Source organism: Schistocerca piceifrons, chromosome 6, assembly GCF_021461385.2.
Source record: "Schistocerca piceifrons isolate TAMUIC-IGC-003096 chromosome 6, iqSchPice1.1, whole genome shotgun sequence".
Taxonomy (NCBI): Eukaryota; Metazoa; Arthropoda; class Insecta; order Orthoptera; family Acrididae; genus Schistocerca; species Schistocerca piceifrons.
In genome coordinates, this window is record NC_060143.1 from 589,229,742 (window position 1) to 589,245,828 (window position 16,087).

The 16,087-nt window shown below is 45.0% G+C and overlaps 2 protein-coding genes across 5 annotated transcripts in view; one reads left to right on the forward strand and one right to left on the reverse strand.

The window, feature by feature from the left end:
• Positions 1-914: 914 nt before the first annotated feature.
• On the reverse strand, positions 915-9,777 carry LOC124803477 (proline-rich receptor-like protein kinase PERK2). Its single transcript, XM_047264669.1, has 3 exons — positions 9,762-9,777; positions 4,069-4,495; positions 915-1,011 (listed from the first exon to the last, which is right to left on the reverse strand). Exons 1-3 carry the CDS (start codon positions 9,775-9,777, stop codon positions 915-917), a joined length of 540 nt encoding a protein of 179 aa, XP_047120625.1.
• A 2,726-nt stretch (positions 9,778-12,503) lies between these two features.
• The window catches only part of LOC124802973, a 74,256-nt gene continuing 70,672 nt past the window's right edge, over positions 12,504-16,087 (forward strand). For 2 of the 4 annotated variants that reach the window (XM_047264067.1, XM_047264068.1), the window contains exon 1: positions 12,504-12,679. The gene's annotated coding sequence lies outside the window, so the exon portion shown is untranslated. The remainder of the gene's footprint in view (positions 12,680-16,087) is intronic. The other 2 variants (XR_007017174.1, XR_007017173.1) reach the window with 2 other exon arrangements.

Sequence of the window (16,087 nt, forward strand, 5' to 3'; positions counted from 1 at the left end):
CCCATTCTCTTCGGTTGGAAACTAGACGTGCGCACGAATTTGTCCATGGTACAGTGTATACTGACGTACTCACCTATCTTACCTGGCACAGAAACTCTTGGAAGTTTCTCCTGTACATATTATCATTCAGTTTTCTCGTTTTACCAATAGCGAGAAAACCATACTGTGAATGATTCCAGCAATCGGAACATATCTTTAAAAAATCATTGGTCGACATGTCAGTTCCTACATGTGCTTGGTAACTGTGTTTCCAATTCAGATTGTCTTGCTTGAAAGCTATAATGAGGTTTGCATTATCCATAACATCCGTTTCGGAATTCTGGAATATGTTTGGCTTAGATAAAACGCATCAGCACCCATATGACGACCGAAACAGAAATATTTTCGAATTTGGTCTTGGTTTTCCACAGCAACATCAGCAAATATGAAGACAGAGTTCAGCTTTACTTTTCCAAGTGGGGGGGATATCGCCGCTTTCACTGAACGTCGTGTATTTAACACCTTTTACACTGCACAATATCTCCTGTAATAGGTGATACTTATTCTGAAACAGTGTTTTTGAAAATACACAAATATGTTCAAATTGGACTCCATCTACGTGTATTATTTGTGTCATGAGGACATTAGTCTTGCCACAATTGGAAGGACCTACAATAATTGCTCGTATATTATCAGGAAGGAGTTTCTTCTTCTTCTTCAGGTCTTCTTTTGGATCTTCACAGGACCAGTCACCAACAACAAAGTCTTTGTGACGGGAATGTTTCACCCATTCCAACATGATACCGACTACGTCACGTACTGACAAGTAATGGGCATATATAGAAAGATACACTTGTAAGGATGCTAACAGTATGTGTATCCACTACAGCCCCATCACTTAACCAACTGATCTATATTGGCTACACAGAGAATCTTTACCCATAAAGAGTAGCTTCATCATTCATTTTGACAATGATTGGTGAGGAGGTATTTGAGGCAATTGTCTGCTGCTGCTTTATTATAGGTGCAGTACTGAAAATAATGATACTAATAAATCTGATACTCGGACCATAACGAGAGAGGTATAAAATAAAACACAAACACAGTTTGAGATTTTATATACACATTTTTTATTTAAATCTAGTACATCGGATGCAGTACCGGTATTTAAAAGTAATTAGTCTCTTTCTTTATCTTCTTCTTTGTACCTGTATAGTATTTCCCAAATAAAGATTTTTGATGTGCAAAAAATTCTGTGTGTATCTCCTCCAAACCGATGCGTAGCCCACAATACTGTAATTTTTCATACGGACATGCAACCTGTTTCTCTTTTGGCCACATATTCATGTGCAAACAAAGGTGCCACTAAAAATCATCAACTTGTTCACTATGCACAAGTAGAAAGTTTACAACATAGTTGTATGTCGAGCCTATGCTCGGCAACCAACGGCTCAGCGTCTTCAATGTAAGGCATAGCACAGCATCCACATTGTATAAGTTCATAACTGAGGCGTGCCATAGATAAACACTCCTGTCATCTGATTTTGCACATAGTGCAGAGTCATCATACACCGTTGTAATCGATAGTGTCATACCAGAATGTCTGGAGGGGTATGAGCTGGATAATACTCTATGGTCATCTGCTGATTGATTTAGTGCTCTGCATGACACATTACGTCCCAGTCGAACTCAGAAATAATCACTTTAATACCCTTCGACGCATTTTCAGTTTCTGTTCTCACACGCAAGCCCCAGTCGTGATGTGCTTCTATGTCCACATTCAGATGTTTTGTTCAATAAGGAGTTAAATTGTATGTACAACTGAAAAGAAAGGACACACTTGATACCTTCTTATCCACAGCATCTGCAATCTGTCCCTGGGATAGCACAGGGATGTTCTGCTGGGATGGGTACTATGTCGGTGAGCAATACTGTCCTCCATCTTGCTGTTGTTTAGGACCACGAGCAGCATTCGAGGTGTTGGCAGCAGACTGTGCATCCTCGCCACGCAAATCGATGAGTGGGAGAGACAATAACAGCTCCGTATCCTGCTCCAGCCAGTGGACTTTGTGTGGAACCATCCTATCCACAGCATCTGCACTCTGTTCCTGCACTACCATAGGGGTACTCTGACGGACGGATCGTGTGTTGGTGACCGGTACTCACCTCCATCTTGCTGTTGTTTAGGATCTCCAGCAGCATTGTAAACGTTAGGAACAGACTGGCCATCCTCGTTACCTAAATCGATGAGTGGGACAGACAACAACAGCTCTGTGTCGTGCTCCAGAAAGTGGGTTATGTGCGCTAAAGGATCCCACATGGTCGCTACTGGCTCAGACACGCTGGAGGTTGTTGCTGTCGCATGCCCAGAGATCGGTGCAGGTCTCAACAAGATGGCAGCTGAAGTTTCTGCAGGTCCAGACGTGGCAAAGGGCGACACGTTGGCGCTCGCCCCTGCAGTTTCGACAATTCGAAACTACTGATGAACAAAGAGGAGGAGAAAGCATTACATACAGACCAAGACATGAAAACAGTCAATAATAATAATGATATTGTTAACTACAGACAGAGATGTGATACAGGATACTTATCTGTCTGTCTTTCCCTGTTGTGCAGGGCTGTGGCGGATCTGGACTGCTGCTGACACTTCACGGTTCGTCTGCTGCTGGCTGACTGGGTGAGACAGAGGCCGCGGAGCTCCTGAGCCTGAGCCTGCCCTATGTCCCCTCTGATGACGTCACCAGATACTGTCATCCTATTGTCTCAAGCCTATCACGTGACTGGATTCAAGACTCCTATTTGTTTCTGCCCTTTTTTCCGGACTACCATGTTGGATTACGTCAGAGGAGGGGAGAGGGGGGGAGGGACAACAGTGTACTCTGGTGACAGTGTTGTGAACTAGGCCAGTTGGTCTCCAAACCTCAAGGTGAACACCTATGGGTAGGCAGTTCTAGCACAAGCATCTATGTGCGTGAGTACTGAAATGCATATGCACGCCATTCCAATGCGTTGCCATTATTTTTCGAAAAGTATTTTCCACAGACTCACCCGTTATTTTTCTTTCCACTCATTGTGTAGGAGACTGTGGTCACAGTCCCGAGCTGTGTGCTCGCATGTAGTACACTTATTAAATTCATCCCTGCTCATCACTAGCATTTCCTCAATTGTACACACGGATGCTTGTGCCAGAGGGGGTAAATATCCTGCCTCTTGCGCTTTGGAAGATTGACTGGACTTTTATCGAATGATCTACAGTCGCAGCACACACATTTATCACTGTGAGTTGCGAAGTGTAACTTAGCTGCATCCTGCTGCATCTTCATTATTTGACGAAGCATATTCATCTTCTTCATACATTTACCAAATATTATTGCCTACCAAATATCGTGCAGGTGGCTGTGGACACAGTCCTCAGCTGCACGATTACACCTAGTATACCGATCAAATTCCTCTTTCTCCAGTACAGACGTATCATCCACTGAACATGCAGTACACACAGTAAACTATTACGTCCGTCTCCCAGTCCAGCAGCTAGGCACAGACTGACTCCTTTCCCCATCATTTTTTCCCAGACCGCCATCTCGAATTAGATCATGGGAGTGGAGGCGCGGAGGGCCGACAGAGCCCTCTGGTGGTAGTGTTGTGAACTGGGTCGGTTGGACTCTGGATCTCATAGTGAACACACTGGATAGAGCCACTGTCTATGACAACTCAAATTGTTTAAATAAACAATGCATACAAAATAAAGACTTACATCCATCTTTTCGTATCCCACCTGGAAGGCGGCACGTGGGTAGGAATGGGGAAAGGTAATACAAGTCGGTACTGCTAGAAAATGGTTTACTGGAGCAAAAACAAGGTGACAAACGATTACATAACTTTGTAAGTAGGTGCGATGCTGAAGTGAAGTGTCCTGGCTGGCTGCGCCTGATCAAATGGGCTGAAGCAGTCGCGGAGCTCGTAGACCTGGACAGCACCGGCCAGAGGGCGCTGTCGTCGGCGTCTCTCGTAGTGCCAGGCTAGAGAGCGGACCTACGCTGTAGCATCGTAGCTATCGATACTACATCCCTCCCTGCTGAAATGACGCACCGTCGTGGAGTAGGGTTTCTGACGGCGGGTGGAGGGACCCAGGGGCGGCGCAGCTGAGGGCCGGACAGCAGAACTGCCAGGACGCGCTGTCCACCCGCGACCCCGAATTGCTCGCGAGGGGGCGAGGAAAACGCCCCTCGGAAAACCTGCCCAGGCCGCGCGCCGCTACTGGGTAAGCTCGGAGGAGGAGGAGGAGGCGGAGCAACGACCTCCGCGGGCGACGCCGGCGGCGGCGGCGGCGGCGGCGTGACGGCAGCCTCAGCGTCCATCGGTTCTGGCACTGCGGAGGAACGTGGCAGCGGCGGGAGGCGCCCGTCCGGAGCAGCTGACCGGACCGGCAGCGGCGACGACCGGAGGCACGCCCCCGGCGGAGGCGCCGTCGGTGGAGTCCTGGTCCGTGGCGCAGGAAGCTGCGAAGCCTCCAATTCTGCCGGAAAACAACCGGCGGCAGAAAACCGAGGACGGCACAAACGAATCTGGCTCCGGTGTCATTTGACAGTGCCGGAGAGACCAGAAATGGCAAATAAGGCGCGGCCGAACTGGCGAAGAATGCGCCTCTGCTCCCAGCGCTGCCTGCCAGAGAAGACGCGATAGAACACCAAATCGTGCGGCGCCGAGCCAGAACGAGGCGAAATAGCGAGAGCGTGCGGCGGCGGGTGCAATAGCTGCAGGAGCGACCGATGGGCGCGGCCGTGTAGCAGTTCCGCTGGGGAACGGCTGCCGCGCGGCTGAGAACGACAGGAAGCCAGGGAAGTCCAGAGCGCACACTCGCGGGAGTCCGTGGCGCGCAACTTGCCCGTCTGCCACTTAAACGGACACACAGAGCGGTCAGCCTCGCCGTTCGACTGGGGGCGGAAGGGGGCTGAGGTCAGGTGGCGAATGCCATTAACAGCACAGAACGCTTCAAACTCTGAGGACACGAATTGGGGGCCATTGTCGGAGACAATATCTTCAGGAAGGCCCTCAATGCAGAAAATAGACATCAGAGTCCGAATAGTGCTGGCAGATGTAGTAGAGGACATAGGTACAACAAAAGGAAACTTGCTGTACGCATCAATAACTATCAACCAGCGGGTGTCCCAGAAGGGACCCGAAAAATCATATGAACTCGCTCCCGAGGCACAGTAGGAGTAGGCCACTCAAAGCTGCGCTGGCGGCGAACAGATTGATGCTTCGCGCAAGAGCGACAGTTAGCAAGCAAATTCTCAATTTGTCTGTCGGCGACGACCCAAGTGCAGTGACGACGCGCTAATTGCTTCGTCCGCACTGTACCCTAATGACCAGCGTCCAGCAAACGGAGGATTTCCGGCTGCAACGAACGAGGTACAACCACACGAGAGGAGACTGATCATTGTCAGGTCGTAACAAGATAACACCGTGGTGTATAGACAAATTGTGACGTTGCGCAAAGTAACGTCGAACGAGTGAATCTCGAATCTGCGTAGCACATGGAGGCCATTGAGTACGAATATACTGCAAAAGAATCTGCAAAGAAGCATCGGCGGTTGTCGCGACAGCAATGCGACGAAAATCCACTGGAAAACCATCAGCTAATTCTTTATCTTGCGAATCAATAAACATGCAGGACAGTTCGGAAGAATCGAACACTTAGTCAGGACCGATAGGCAGACGAGACAAAGCATCAGCAGTGCCATGCTGGGCCGTAGGCGAAACAAAATTTCGTAATTGTAGTTGGACAAAAACAAAGACCAGCGTTGCAATTTTTGTGCAGTACGGGCCGGAACTGGCTTTCATGGGGGAACAACGACGTCAAAGGCTTATGGTCGGTGACCAAATAGAACTTACGACCGTACAAAAAAATCATGAAACTTAGTCACTCCATATACAATAGCTAAAGCTTCCTTCTCGATTTGAGAATAGTATTGCTGGGCAGAATTCAGCAATTTGGACGCAAAAGCGATCGGGCGATCGACAGAATTAATGCGGTGCGAGAGAACCGCTCCGATGCCGTGAGAAGATGCATCGACAGCCAAAACAACTGGTTTGGAGGGATTGAAAGGAATCAAACAGCGATCAATCAACAAACCAGATTTGTTGAGCTTGTGGAAATCAGCGTCACATCCCGAAGACCAAACAAAAGGAACGTTCTTACGCCGAAGGCGATGCATTTGGTATAAACCGAATATAGTAAGTGATTTTGCCCAACACAGACTGAATTTCTTCAAGTTCCTGGGTGCTGGCAAGTCTGTAATTGCACTGAGATGTGACGGTGAGGGGTGGATATCCTGTCCGTTAATCACATGTCCTAAATACAGAATCTCAGTTTGAAAAAATTTGCACTTGTCCCTGTTACACTTTAGTCCGGCCTGCAAAAGTACAGTAAACAAGGCACGCAAATTCTGCAAATGTTCGTCAGGGGTTCGACCTGATACAACTATATTGTCCAGATAATTCGCACAACCACGGACAGTGGCACACAACTGCTGCAAGTAAGACTGAAAAATAGCAGGAGCCGAAGCACAACCGAACGGAAGGCGGCGAAACTTGAACAAGCTAACGTGGGTGTTGATCACAAAATAGCACTGCGACTGTTCGTCGAGCGGAATATGAATTTTCCCGCACCAAGCTTATCAAAAATGTCTTCAGTACGCGATAAGGGAAACGTAGCTACCACTGTCTGCGGATTTACTGTAGACTTAAGGGCAGCACAAATCCGGAGACGACCGTTTGGTTTCTTCACTCACAGTATAGGCGAAGCCCATGGCGAAGCAGAAACAGGTTCAATGACACCACTGTCTTGCAAATGTGTAAGTTCAGCGGCTATGACGTCCCGCAGTGCGTGTGGTACCGGGTGTGCGCCCCGAAAAAATAGGCATGGCATTGTGTTTAACTACAACATGTGCTGCAAAGTCTGTGGCACAACCAAGGCCATCAGAAAAGAGTTCAGCATAATCATTGCACAGTGTGGCAACACTGCCTGCATGGTCACTAGCGTTGATGCAAAGTACATTGTCCTGAATTGCGAGGCCAAAGAGTTCAAATGCGTCCATGCCAAAATTGTTCTTAGCATCACTAGAGCGGAGCACATGGAAAGACACTGTCTGGGTCGTTGCACCATACGTGGTTTGCGAACTACACACGCCGAGCACTGATATCCCCTGTCCAGTAAACGCAGTCAGCGTGGAATGCGAACGACGAAGCGGGAGCGAACCAAGGAAGTCATACGTTGATTTGTTCAGTAAGGAAACTGAAGCACCAGTGTCCAGCTGCAGGCGAACAGAACGTCAACAAATGTTCAAAGTCACAAAAAGTTTCCTCGCATCGCTCTGAATGCGAGAGGAAGTGTCTGCCAAAACTTGATGCACACGACGAGCTGATGAAGCATGCGAAGCAGAAGGCTTTGAATAAATGGCATTAACGTCCATAGGCTGATGTGAATCTTGATCACGGCGGTTTCCGTTGTGGTGACGCCCACGCGAGGCACGCGAACGGGAGGCAAGTTGTGAATTAGTGTTTCTCTTACTGCACATAGCTTGTACATGTCCCTTCTAACTACAAAAATAACACCGTGCTAGACGGGATGGGCAACTGTCCCGTGGGTGGGCACGAAAGCAGTTCGGACATGATTTCAGTTTGTTAGAGGCTGCCTAGTTTGAACCATGCTTACGTGCGCGCGGGCGGCGCGGCGTGGCTGGCTTGGAGGGCACGTGTTGTGCCGCGCTAACAGTACACGCACCCGGGGTCACCTCGAACGCGGAAGCAGCCATGTCTGAAGTATCTTGTCTGTCTAGCAAGTCCACTACTTCCTGCAAAGACGGGTTTTTAAATCGGAGGATTTGTTCGCGGATGCGGTGATCCGCCACATTCTGCGCAATAGCGTATCTAATCATTATATCCACATGAGCAATTAAAATCACAACCAGAAGTTAGTCCCTGAAGGTCCGCCAACCAAGATTTATTATACTGAGTAGGGCCACGCCGGAGCCGAAAGAATTTGTAACGTGCAGCTACCACATTTACCCTGTCACGGAAGTGGGAGTTCAAGGCATCAATCACTTCGTCGTACGTTTTAGTTTCTAGGCGGGTGGTGGGAAACAATTTCACGGGCACACGGCACAACACAACAGCCGCGTTGGCAGTGAAAAAGGCAAGCCGCCCTGTACCTGGTATGTTGCAAGCTGCCAACTGTGCCTCGAGCTGGCCGATGTATTCTGGACAGCGCTCACAGTCAGGATTGAAGGCACGAAATGGAGGCGCCGTCGGCGACGGCGGCGCCGAAGTAGCTGCAGTTTGTTGTGTGGCCAGTCCATTTATGGCAGCAAGCAGCTGCGTCATTTGCTGAGCCTGAAAGTGGACAAGGTCGGACAGCAAAGCCTGTCCCTGGGGCGAAGCCATGGTTTACACAAATGAAAGCCTTATAGCGAATGGTGGGAACACCCATACACACAGGAGTATCACAAAAAAGTTAAAGCAGTACCGAGCAAAAAAGGAAATGATAGGAAAGGCAAAAAAAAAAAAAAATTTAGTCCCATCCTCGTCATGTGGGTAGGAATGGGGAAAGGTAATACAAGTTGGTACTGCTAGAAAATGGTTTACTGGAGCAAAAACAAGGTGATAAACGATTACATAACTTTGTACATAGGCGCGATGCTGAGGCGAAGTGTCCTGGCTGGCTGCGCCTGATCAAATGGACTGAAGCAGTCACGGAGCTCGTAGACCTCGACAGCACCGGCCAGAGGGCGCTGTCGTCGGCGTCTCTCGTAGTGCCAGGCTAGCGGAGCGGACCTACGTTGTGGCATCGTAGCTATCGATACCACACATCCCATCCAGCAGCACAGCACAGACTGAATCCTTTCCGCACCAATTTCCAGTTGGGAAAGGGGAGGGGAGGGGCGAGGCAAAGGGGCCTGGGCTTAGGTCAGTGGAGGTAGCCTAATTGACCTATTTTCCTGCCAAACTTTGAACTTCCCACCATGATGTCACTGTGATGTTGCCATATCTGTGGCTGCAGCCTTGTTCACATTTGGCAACAATGCAGACTGGACAACACTGTCTTTGTCCTACTACTCACAGTTGTGAATGTATGATGTTCTCCATATGTTTTCTTTTTAAAGACAGTCATCTCCTAGATTTAAAGGATATAATTTATGTCATGTGTATGTAGTTTCCTCTTATTGACAAACAGAATAAATCTAATGTTTGGAAATGAGTCTTTTTTCTATCTTGTACTGAACATCAAATTATTTTCCAAGTTCTGAATGAAGTTAACTTGTAAAGTAAGCATTCTTGGAGACTTTACTTTTGTGTTAAAAAGAGAGAATGAAAAAAGAAAGAAAAATAGAGAGAAGGAAAAAAGAAAGAAAAATAGAGAGAAGGAAAAAAGGAAGAGAAAGAAAGAGATAGAAAAAAGAGAGATAAAAGAAAGAAAGAAAGAAAGAGAGAGATGAAGAAAGAAAATAGGAGTGTGCCAAGACTGGTCATGCTGGGTTATTCGTATGCCCGGAGTCTGGACATAGACGTGGAGTGAGTACATGAGTTAGCAGAGCAATAGTGGGGCTAGGAAGTTTATGGGAGAGATTATTTATTCAAAATGGCGGCTGACTCCTCCCTGTATGGCGTCACACACCCTTCCACCCACTGGAAATGGTGGGAAATTTTGGTGGGAAAAAGGACAATTGGGTTACCTCCACTAACCTAACTCCCCCATCTTTCCCCCACTCCTATGACGTTACCCACCTCCACCACCATCCTGCCCCTCGAAACAGCAGGAAACACTCAGTCTCCATACAGGTATTGGATTAGTGTAACTAGAATATGTTTCATCAAATATAGAAGATGCAGTGGGCTACGTTGAAGCTACATTTCACAACTCATGTTGACAGAAGTTTGTGCTGGAACTATAGATCTTTCATGAAAATTCCATTCAGTCTTTCACAGCGCAAGAGGTGGGACACTCATCTGCTCTGATGTAGTCATCTTGTTTAGAATGTGTTCAACTGAGGAGATGCTGGTGACGAGCAGGGAGAATTTTAATTGGTGTACTACCTGCAAGCACCTAGATGAGGACTGCATCCACAGCTCTCTAATGAGGAATGGAAACGAAAGATAATGGATGAGTGTAAGAAGAATACTTTTCAGCAAATGCATTTTGCAACCTGTGCAGATCACTGTCTGTGCTGGTATTGTCTATCTTTTCTGAAATGTCCTGTCAATATGTCTAACAGACGAATGTGCATTCTTCACCAATAACCCAGACTGGCTGAGCTAGTTCACAAAACCTTCATGGATGGCGCTTGGAGTGGGATTTGCTCTGTCTCAAGGAGCCAATAGGAATGTAGCATTTTGTCCTCCTCACCTGGAAATTGGGGTGGGCCAATAGGAATGCAGGAATGCTACAGCCAGTCGGAATGGGTCAGTGCACCAGACTCAGTCAGTGGAATAGTACTAGCCATGAAATGTCAACAGCAGCCGAGATCCTCGTCCACCTCCATCTTGCGGAAGAAGTGGCAGAGTAAGTTCTCATTACATGTCTTTGCTACTGTTACACCACATAGTCGTTCTCTGTTCAACTCTATGTCTTTGTCTGTGGATGCTTATTGTTTCTTCTACTTTTCTGTTCAGAGGGATCCTGCTTGTTCAGACCAGCAGCACCACCTGGGTTGTCAGAACCTACAGCAACCTCCGTCATGACCAGACCAGCTGCAGTGGCAGCCAGCAGCTTGTTGGAATCTGCAACAGCATAGGATCCTGCAGTGCATCTGACTGCCATTTTGGAGCTGCGCAATGTGTTGTTGTTATCCATCCCAGTCGTCGATTTGTGCAATGAAGACACCCAGCCAGTCCCTAAATCTCTACCCCACACAATGCAGGTTACTACTGATCTCTGATATACGCACCATCCCACAAAAGTCTGGTGTTACTGCAAGGACAATGTGTAGATGTGGTGTGTGAGAAACAGTCAGTTCCTCCGAATGCTCTAAATCTATTCAGTTCAAGTTATAATGTAACAACCAGCGCCTCAAAGCGTTTAAATATTGGCATAAAAGCATCAGTGGACAGTGACTAATCTGTTGTGACAGAGATTGAAAATGCATCGAGAGGTGTTAATGTGAGTTTTATACAGTTAGAATGGGATGAACTGTGTAATGCAGGGCCCCACATTAATCGGAAGATGACCATAGAGTATGGTCTGTCCCACCCTCCACCGGAGATTTGCAGTGGTGGCCTGACACTATCAATAACATTACTTTATAATGGTACTGCACTCATGCTGAGATCAAGTGGTCGGTCCATTTATTTAAAGTGCTCCACCATTATAAACGTGTTTGGCCTGTGGATGGTGCTATCCATTGCGCTGGAAAGAGTGAACGGATAGCTCATTATGTTCAACATACATACAAAGATATTGTGTACTATCTGCAAGTGAAAAGTATGTATGCTGATTATGTACAACAGTGTTTCAATACAGTGCCAAAAGAAACCAAAGGAAAACCAACAAGTTTGAGAGAAATTCAAGCTGAATTCCAAACGTACATGCAAACTTTATTTGATAAATTCTGTACAGGACTGAAGGTGAAGATGGAGTCTGTTGATTTTTCCCCAGATGTATTGCATTCAAGGTAAGATCATTCAATAATAAAAACAATATGTAGATTACTACAAACTGTGATTTATTTCTTCTATACCTCTCATAATAATTATAATAATGTCACTGTTCTCTGTAATTTCAATGCAACTGTACCACCAGCCAGCTGTGTGAGTAATGAATCACACCAACATCTTGTCATTGTTAAACTATATGATAGACAACGCATACCATGATAGACTACATACAGGGTGGTCCATTGATAGTGACTGGGCCAAATATCTCACGAAATAAGCATCAAACGAAAAAAAGAAATAGAACGAAACTCGTCTAGCTTGAAGAGGGAAACCAGATGGCGCTATGGTTGGCCCTAGATGGCGCTGCCATAGGTCAAACGGATATCAACTGCGTTTTTTAAAAATAGGAACCCCCATTTTTTATTACATATTCGTGTAGTACATAAAGAAATATGAATGTTTTAGTTGGACCACTTTTTTCTCTTTGTGATAGATGGCGCTGTAATAGCTATGAACTATGTTCCCTCGGCAACTCACTACACGTTTATCATAATTCGCGCCACCAGAATCATGTAGTCGACATCGAGTCGCACATTCGATATACGTCGTTAGAGGCCCGGACGTTCAATAGACAATTACCCAAAAATGTTGTAATAATTGTATTTGTACATAAGAAAATATGACTTCAGACACATTAAATGGAATTTATTAACCAGTCAATTACGAATAGTTCAGTAGAAACATTTTTCCTTCGAATGAAAATATTAGAATATCTGCGATGTTATGTTCTGAAAAGACAAAATGAAAGGTAAATACTAAATAGTAACAACGACGTGGTACAGTTATTCATTTACCATACTTTTGCCAGCTATTTTCCCAACTAGCATCCTATGGTGAATCGACAATCGAAAATATCACGAGCAAAATGTGTTATTTCTTTCCGCTAAAAATATCTGGATGCAAATGTTTATGTTGTGATTTTTATAGGTGAGGGAAGTGACAGTGGCTTTTGTGCTGAGGAGGAGTAGAATCGGTGGGGTATACCGAGGTATGGAAAAATTTCAGATATGCTGTGTGAACAGCAAGTACAGATGTCCAAATTTTTTGTTGTTCAGTTGCGTAATGCCTGTTAATGTCAAAAACTCTTGATAGGAGACTTCAAACATAAAACAAAATTTGTGTGAAACATATTAACTAGCAGCGATGATTCATGCAAGTTCCCATGTAATCCCCGGAAAGTATGACATTTCTGGAAACCCATGTCTTCGTGAGTTTATTATACCTCGGGCTAAGGTTAGAAAATTAGCATTTATATAGAATTGACGATGACTTACGAGACAAGTGATGCTAAGCAAACCGCTTTTGTGATTACCATACCCTTGTGTTTTGAAAACATTGAACAATAAGCTAATGGAGTTTCACATCTCATGAATTTGTTGTTGTAATCTGGTTACTTTGGATATTGTCCGTGTTATGCAGATGTATTTATTAGCTGGTGAATTGGCATTGCGTGGTTATCTCTATATGGATTAATATAGCATGTGTTGTTAATGTAACATAATACACCAGTATTGCTGTTGCTGATAGAGTAGTTTCATTTTAAGTCCATTGATAAATCGTGTACACAGTGGTGACCCCTGTGAACTTGCGTACAGAATGCCTTCATTTCAAAGACCCCTCTACATTTAAGAAGGCGTACATTTGTGGGACATTAAGCTTGATATTGCTTTCTTCCACATAGGAAAGTCACTGATTACTATTGTGAATATCGGACATCAACTGGAAATAATATTTGGAAGGAAGATTAGGTGTCTCGTAGAAAGACAACACTGTTTGAAAGCATTACACAAAATATTCAGCTTACTGAGGATGAGAGAGAAGTACAGGGGGTAAAGTGTGTTAATGACAATCTAGATATAACAGCTAAATTAAATAAAACATGTCTGATTCTCAAAGGTGAGTTGGAAATTAGTGAAAGAAAATGTATTTATCTTTGTGACATGTTATATACAACAGGGAATTTATGACATATGATGAAATAGGACTGTGAAGAGATAACGTGTGATGTATTTTTGCCTGTTTACTTAGAATGAACTGAAGAAAGAACGTGAAAACAGCTGCTACTTTCATACAAAATTAGCACCTGTGACCATTTTAAAAGTTTTTTTTGATTAAAAAAAAATACACATTTGACATTAATGTGACATGAAATAGTTATGTTTGTGCCTGCAGACAGAAATATAAACCCTGCATTTTGCTGGAGGACCAAGAGTTTAAACGGACTTCAGTGAATCACTTACTATTCACAATTCAATGTCATTGTTTAGCATACGAGCTGAGCAGGCCATAAGCTTATGACAGCAAACTGGCGGAGACTGCATACATCATTGTTCTCACACCTGCAGCAGCGAGAGTATCGTTAGGCACCTGCGAACCTTGCAGAACTAGCACTCCTGAAAGAAAGGATATTGCGGAGACATGGCTTAGCCACAGCCTGGGGGATGTTTCCAGAATGAGATTTTCACTCTGCAGCGGAGTGTGCGCTGAGGAGAGCTTCTGTAAAGTTTGGAAGGTAGGAGACGAGGTACTGGCAGAAGTGAAGCTGTGAGTACCGGGCGTGAGTCGTGCTTCGGTAGCTCAGTTGGTAGAGCACTTGCCCGCGAAAGGCAAAGGTCCCAAGTTCGAGTCTCGGTCGGGCACACAGTTTTAATCTGCCAGGAAGTTTCATATCAGCGCACACTCCGCTGCAGAGTGAAAATCTCATTCTGGAAGCTCATGTTGGCTGTACCTTTATCTGGCTGAGGGATAGTTGACTATGGTTACAATAAGGAAATGACCTGGGGTGAGGCCTTGGGGTTTAGCAGGACTGTAAGATAGATCTGTGAGTGGGCAAGATTTCAAGCAAGCCTCAAATTGCAAGTCAGCATAGTAAACACTTTGATTGTTAGATCTATGATCCCATGATTTGTTTCAAGTGGAACTTACAATCAAACTATGGTGATGCTGGAAGAATGAAATGAAATGCTGGTTGATGCTTTCTTAATGTTGGATTGTTCTACTGATGTGACAGAGAACTTTAGCTCTTTCTTGTGACACCTTCTCAGATGCAGAAATGTTAAGAGGTGTGTAGCACAGGCCTTGAAGTGATTTTTTCTTCAAGCCAGCTTACCCTCCCCCCAAGGGCTGTTTTCTTGCATGTCTGCAGCAGACACTCACGATGTTTGACCAGCTAGGCTCTTCATTGTCGATAAACGGTTCCATATGTCTTTAAGTTTTCACACTCCCTCATAAACTCTGTGTAGCTTTCCTCACACTTTGATAGTGTTGCTAGTCTCTGTTCAGTCTGAGAGAAGCATTTTGATGCTGTGTGCAAAGAATCATTCAATTGATTTAACTCTTCATGAAATGGAAGATGGGCAATGAATCTGCCTATAGAATCCCTCCTCCCATGTTCAGCAAAATGTGCTTTGTACTGTTCCTCTTCTTTCATCACTGTAACTTGATGTAATTATTCTGTCTCGGAGAATTTCTTCAGAAGTATTTGAACGCCAGGACCACTTTTTACAAAGCGTGAAACGACAGGCTGCCTGTCCAGACTGGTGTGTTTACTGTTTGATAATGTTCTGATGTCCAGCCAAGTTCTGTCTCTTGAAGCACATGTGATCAGTTCCTCTGCAGATAGTCCTAGACATTTTAATGTGTGGACAAAATTCTACTGTTAGCATTACGTCAATCTTGTCAGATGGCAAAAACTTTTGTTCAGGATGTTCCATGCATTGGGCTCAGTTGTATGTTCGGGCAAGGTGTCATTTATCTTCAGCAAAACTAAGCATTCAACAGACAACAAGAAGATGCTTATGCAGAGCCCACTTGTACAGAGACACAATGTTTTGTTCCTGAGAAGTTTGCACCTATTCCTTAAATAAGTACTTTGCTGTGCCACCTTTGAAGTCTGAAGTGTTGTGTACATGCTTCTGATTTGAAGCATTACTGGGTAAAAGTGCGCTTATGGTGTGCACGTTCATAATTTCCTAGGGTTCATAAATAGCATTAGTTGGTATTTTATTCTATTGTCAATTTTTTTATTCTGTTGTCATTATTTTTTGGCAAAATCAGAAATAAAACATACTTAGGTTACTGCAATGATCTTGGGCTACGTTGCACATGAGTCTGTTATGGATATCAGATTAAGTGACTCTCATTGGCTACTATATACTGTCATGCAATTGGCTACAACTGTCAGAAACATATTGCCAACAGCGGGACACAAAGGAAGAGCTTAGCACTCCATAAGTGCACTTCAACCTGTAGTGCGAAAATCAATCTAAAAAAGCACAATAAGTTTTCCACTTGCCTCTACTGTCTTGCAGCTTTATTTTCACTGTTGGATGAAGCACTTGTTTGCCTGGTGTGACCTTCAGCGAACATCAACTCAATGTAATTGATTTATGTTTTG

Excerpts from the sequence above, each read along its gene's own strand:
- LOC124803477 (XM_047264669.1), bottom strand. Across the intron at positions 1,012-4,068 it reads AGAAACCCTACTCCACGACG|TACTGCACCTATAATAAAGC; the intron begins GTGCGTCATTTC and ends CATTATTTTCAG.